Source organism: Apium graveolens, unplaced genomic scaffold, assembly GCF_009905375.1.
Source record: "Apium graveolens cultivar Ventura unplaced genomic scaffold, ASM990537v1 ctg5, whole genome shotgun sequence".
NCBI classification, from domain to species: Eukaryota; Viridiplantae; Streptophyta; class Magnoliopsida; order Apiales; family Apiaceae; genus Apium; species Apium graveolens.
In genome coordinates this window covers 32740-38864 of record NW_027418778.1, presented here as the reverse complement: position 1 = coordinate 38864, position 6125 = coordinate 32740, and the positions used below count along the sequence as shown (strand labels likewise).

Here is a 6125-nt window from a genome sequence, read left to right as displayed (position 1 = left end):
CTACGGTATCGGTTACAAGGGATTAATCTCAAATCAATTATTACAAATCTAGAATAAATTCGACATGAACTTTTTCTATTTTTGTAATTAAAAGATCAAATGCTAAATGCGATTTGAGATTAAGTTCTAGGGATCTTAATCCGCTAGATTGATACACAAGAACAAGATAAGTATTTCTAGTTGATTGGATTTAACTTTACAATCTAGAAATTGATCTTGAAGTTGCAGATGAGATGAAATATTTTTCTGCTCCTTTTTCTTTTGTTCTTGAGTTTGTGTTCTGTTTTTTTTCGATTGTGAAATAATAGACTTCTGCTCCTTTTTATCAAACAGCCGAATGTAAACATGTATTGGCATGACAATCTCTTTGGCCAGCAAGACTTTCGGTATGATAAAATTTACAACTAGCAAGACAATTAAAATGAGCTAGCAAGACTTTCGGTATGACTATTGATTGTCATACCGATTGTCATATTAGTTCAAATAAATTGTCTTGCTGAATTAATAACAGATTTTAATCTAAACAGAAATTCTAATAAGACAATTAAATGTATTGGCATGACTTTCGGTATGACTATCAATTGTCATACCGATTGTCATACTAGTTCAAATGAATTGTCTTGCTGAATTTAAGCAGATTTTAAACCAATTAAAATCTTGTAAATCCTTAATATTAATTCTAAATTAATTAATCAATTTAATTCAATTAATCAATAAATTAATCTTTGCAGATATAATTTATTTTCTTAATTAAATTATATGACTTAATTAATTAATAGAGAATTAATACTAACCCTGAGCAGCATCCATTCTTCTGACAATCTTCTGAAAGTCACTGAGACTTATGAATCAATTCCGCCACTTCAATGCTGACACTCGATGTACTGTCTGGTTCATGAGTGACTAACTTCCGTGACGTTTCTTCATGTCTTGACTTTGATATTCTGATTGAATCCTTGTAATAAATGATACCCTGACGAGATCTCTGTCACTTGATTAAATCCACGATCTTGATTTATATCACTGAGGCATGATCAAATTCTTGAACTTCTTCCAGTGAATCTTCAAGTCTGCAGATGAACAATGTTTCTTTATTCTTTGACAGATGTTACTTTGTGAGATCTCTCTGATGATAGATCCACTATTTACTTATTACATTCTTATTTGAGTTGAGTTAAATACTCGAATAAACGAGTAGGCTATGACATATGCCTTTCAAGTACTGCTTCTGCAACCGACCCCAATAGGAAATATCCTTCGAATATTGGAAACTTTACAACAACAGACTAATGCAATTGCTCAACAACAACAAACTCTTCAACAACAATTCCAACAACAATTTCGAAACCAAGAGAATCATGATCAACACCAACATCAACCAGATCCACCAGAGCCCCCTCAACAAATTGTGACTTTCAAAACTTTCCAGAATGTGAACCCTCCAGCTTTTCATGACACCACTGATCCAGTAGTAGCCAACACTTGGATAAGAGAAATGAAGAGATCTTTTAAATTGGTTCGATTAGGGGAAGAACAGAAGACCATTTATGCCGTATATTTCTTGAAAGGGGAAGCGATTAATAGGTGGGGTTCAGTTAAAGCTTTGGAAGAAATTCAACCAGTTACTTGGACTGGGTTTAAGGATTTATTTTTGGAAAAATATTACCCCCGGTATATGCAGAAACAGATGGAGATGAAATACCGGAATTGTAAAAAAGGACGTATGACCGTCTTGGAATATGAGAAGAAGTTTACAAAATTGTCAAGATTTGTGACTAAGTATCCGAATACTGATGAAGAGAAGGCTCAGAGGTTTCAATAAGGGCTCGAATATTGGATTCGAGATAGAGTGTCGATATTTGAGATTGGTACCCACACTGGGGTAGTTCAGAAGGCAACATTGATTGAAAGTAAAGGAAAGATATATTAAGAAGAGGAAAGTGTTTCATCAGAAGGAGAGGTCGGAATCAGGGTACCAGCAAGATAGAAACGTGAAGAGAATTAGATTCCAGAAAGGATGGATTGCACAAAAGAAAGGGGATGTTAACAAGAGACAAGACAATAAAGAAAACCATTAGCAGGATCCGGGTCAAGCGAATGATGAAAAACAACCCAGGGTCGAATGTAGGCATTGTGGCAAGAAGCATTCAGGAATTTGCAACAAGCTCAACATGACATGTTATCGATGTAATCAGAAGGACATTTGCCCAATGAATGTAAAGAGCAGAAACCTGGAGTAACATGCTAGAAGTGCGGGAAAATTGGACATATCGCCAAGGAGTGCAGGTCAACCAGATTAATCAAAAGCATGATGAATATAGCAAGCACTAGCACCACAGCACCACCAGAAATGTTGGCGTTACCTCCACCACCTACAGTGACTCCACAAGTATCATCAAGGACTTTTAATCTGAAGATGAAGGATGATGTTCAGAATTCTGAGGTGATAGAAGGTAAGCTTTCGATAAACAATGTTGAAGCTAAAGTATCAATTGATTCAGGAGCTACAAAGTCTTTTATATCAGAAACTTTTGCTAGTAGACTAAACGGTAATAAGAAGGATATGAGTGAAGCGATGAACATAGTAATTTCCAATCAAGAAAAGATACATGTGAGTCAATTTTTCCCTCAATGTGAGATTGACATCTCTGGACGTAAGTTTCCAGTCGACTTGATACTTTTCAAGTTATGGGAGTTTGATATAATATTAGGAATGGATTGGTTAGAAAAGAATAATTCTCAGATAGATTGTAGATCTAAGAAGGTCTATCTTCGAGCAAAGTATGGGAGTAAGGTGATATTTAAGGGCCATAAGCAAGAGCAGCTATTTCTCACTGCTATTCAAGCCAGCAAGCTACTTAGGAAAGGATGTGAAGCATACTTAGCCTATGTAGTAGATTCAGATAAGGAAGTTCCTAGCATGGAGGAGATTCCAGTAGTGAGAGAGTTCCCCGATGTGTTTCCAGAGGAATTACCAAGAATGCCGCCAGATCGACAGATTGAGTTTGAGATTAATCTTGCCCAAACACTGAACTCGTTTCGAAGGGACTTTATAGAATGGAACCAGCAGAGATGAACGAGTTAGCGAGTCAGATACAAGAACTTTTGGATAAAGGAGTCATAAGGCCAAGTACATCGCCATGGGGAGCGCCAGTCCTTTTCGTAAAGAAGAAAGACAGAAGCATGAGACTCTGTATCTATTACCGGGAGTTGAACAAAATGACTATTAAGAATCGGTATCCGTTGCCGAGAATAGACGATTTATTTGACCAACTGAAATGAGCAAAGTGTTTTTCGAAGATTGATTTGAGGTCGGGATACCACCAATTAAAGATTAAACTAGAAGACATCCCAAAGACGGCATTTAGGACGAGATACGGACATTATGAGTTTTTAGTAATGCCTTTCAGATTAACAAATGCCCCTGCAGCTTTTATGGACTTAATAAATCGCGTTTCAAGAAATACTTGGACCAGTTTGTGGTGGAATTCATTGATGATATTTTAATATATTCGAAGATGGAAGAAGAGCACGAGCAACACTTGTGGATAGTTTTGGAGATTCTAAGACACGAGAAGCTGAATGCAAAGTTCTCGAAGTGTGTGTTTTGGATAAAAGAAGTTCAATTTTTAGGACATATAATTGGAAGCGAAGGAATTAGGGTTGACCCCGGAAAGATCGAAGCAATTATGAGTTGGGAGAGACCAAAGACTCCTGCAGAAGTAAGAAGCTTTCTAGGATTGGCTGGATACTACAGAAGGTTCGTAAAGGATTTCTCAAAGATCGCTACGCCGCTGACCAAGTTGACAAGGAAAAATCATAAGTTTGAATGGAATGTGGAATGTGAAGAAAGCTTTCAAGAGTTAAAGCAGAAATTGGTTACCGCGCCAGTATTAGTACTACCCGACGATAAAGGAGATTTTGTGATATATAGTGATGCTTCACATAAAGGTCTAGGTTGTGTGCTAATGCAATATAATAAGGTGATTACATATGCATCACGACAGCTTAAACCTCATGAATTGAAATACCCAACCCATGATCTGGAATTGGCAGCCATAGTGTTCGCACGCAAGATATGGAGACATTACCTGTACAGGGAGAAGTGTGAAATCTACACGGATCATAAAAGCCTGAAGTATATATTCACCCAGAAGGAACTCAACATGAGACAACGGAGATGGTTGGAGCTAATCAAGGATTACGACAGTTCGATACATCACCATCCAGGAAAGGCAAATGTAGTCGCCGATGCCTTGAGTAGGAAGGAAAGGTTGAATACGATAACCATGCCAAGGGAGTTATCTGAGGAGATTGAAAGATTTGAGTTAGAACTCTGTATTTACAGGACGTATGAAAAGTTTTGTCATTGCATGACTTTTCAGCCAGAACTATTGCAAAAGATAAAGAAATGCCAAGAAGAAGTGATGAGTCGAGAGAATAATCAACTGACGGGGGAAGAGATATGTACGAAGAAGGATGAGCAAGGGATATTAAGATTTGCATCAAGGATTTGGATCCCTCAAGCGATTGAATTGAAGAATGAGATACTACAGGAAGCACACAACTCGAAATTTTTGATTCACCTGGGGAGCACAAAGATATATCAAGATTTGAAAAAGAAATTTTGGTGGCCAAACATGAAAAGAGAAATTGTAGAATGGGTTTCCAAGTGTTACACTTGTCAAAGAGTAAAAGTGAAACATCAAAGACCGAGCAGATTGATTCAGCCATTGAAGATTCCTAAGTGGAAATGGGAAAATATTGCCATGGACTTCATAGTAGGTTTACCTCGAAAAAAATCCGGACACGACGCCATATGCACTATAGTTGATCGCCTTACAAAATCGGCACAATTCTTACCCATCATCGAGAAGACTTTATCGGATAGGTTGGTTCATATGTATGTGCATGAAATTGTATTACGACACAGCGTATCGGTATCGATAGTTTCAGATCGAGATCTGCGATTCAATTCGAGATTTTGGAGACAGTTTCAGGAAAGTTTGGGCACAAAGCTAAATATGAGCACCGCATATCATCCTCAGACAGACGGTCAGAGTGAGCGAACTATACAAACAATTAAAGACCTGTTGCGCAGCTGTGCAATCAATTTCGCTGGAAGTTGGGATGATCACTTACCACTCGTAGAGTTCTCTTACAACAACAGTTACCACTCCAACGTCGGAATGCCTCCGTATGAAGCCTTATACGGAAGAAAGTGCAGATCTCTGACAAATTGGGATGAGGTAGGAGAAGGAAAAGTTCTTGGCCCTGAATTGGTTCAGCAAATGAAGGAAACAGTCGCCTTAATTCGGAAGAGACTAATTGTTGCTCAAGACAGACAAAGGAAGTACGTTGATCCTGCCAGAAAGGATGTGATTTTCAAGTGGGTAAAGTTGTATTGCTGAAAGTGTCACCATGGAAGGGTTTGACTCGATTTGGGAAAAAGGGGAAATTGGCACCACGTTATATTGGTCCTTTTGAAATTCTAAATCAAGTAGGAAAAGTAGCCTATGAGTTGGCTCTACCGCCTCAATATCAGCATGTTCATAATGTATTCCACGTGTCTTTGCTCAAAAAGTATAATTCGGATGTCAATCATGTGATAGAGTATGAGCCGTTAGAAATTCAGAAAGATTTGTCTTATGTGGAGCAACCTGTCAAGAGACTCGACTAGCAAGAGAGGAGTCTTAGAAATAAGTCAGTAAAATGGTAAAAGTGCTTTGGAGGAATTACAAGGTCGAAGAATCGACATGGGATCTAGAGTTTAATATGTGTAATCGGTATCCTCACTTATTCTCCTAGATTCTGAGGACAGAATCCTTTAAGGGGGAGAGGATGTTACAACCACTATATTCTTAGTTGAATTATGTGTATATATTTTTATATACATCAAAAGCGAGTCAATTATGTGCTTGTATGAGTCATAAGGGTTATAATTTATGAGTTGTAAATTAAACATTTATATGGAAAATTTTGAGAAAAGAAATTCCTTTATTTGAGTAGTTTGTGATATATAATTAAAGATATTAGTTTATGAAAATTCTTTATATAAAAACTTGTTCCTTTAAATTTTTGAAAGTGATCTAAAATAGGTTCTAAAATCCTAAACTATTTTATGG

The 6125-nt window shown here is 37.2% G+C and overlaps 1 protein-coding gene across 1 annotated transcript; it reads left to right on the top strand.

Annotated features, from left to right (window-relative positions):
• The first annotated feature begins 2311 nt into the window (after nt 1-2311).
• On the top strand, nt 2312-3076 carry LOC141702402 (uncharacterized). The gene is made up of 2 exons (XM_074506091.1): nt 2312-2654; nt 2712-3076. The coding sequence occupies exons 1-2, from the start codon at nt 2312-2314 to the stop codon at nt 3074-3076; spliced, it is 708 nt and encodes a 235-aa protein (XP_074362192.1).
• Nucleotides 3077-6125: the final 3049 nt, after the last annotated feature.

Coding starts and splice junctions, on each gene's coding strand:
- LOC141702402 (XM_074506091.1), top strand. CDS start 2,312: ATGAATATAGCAAGCACTAGCACCACAGCACCACCAGAAATGTTGGCG. Junction 2,655..2,711: donor TGAGATTGACATCTCTGGAC/GTAAGTTTCCAG, acceptor ATATAATATTAG/GAATGGATTGGTTAGAAAAG.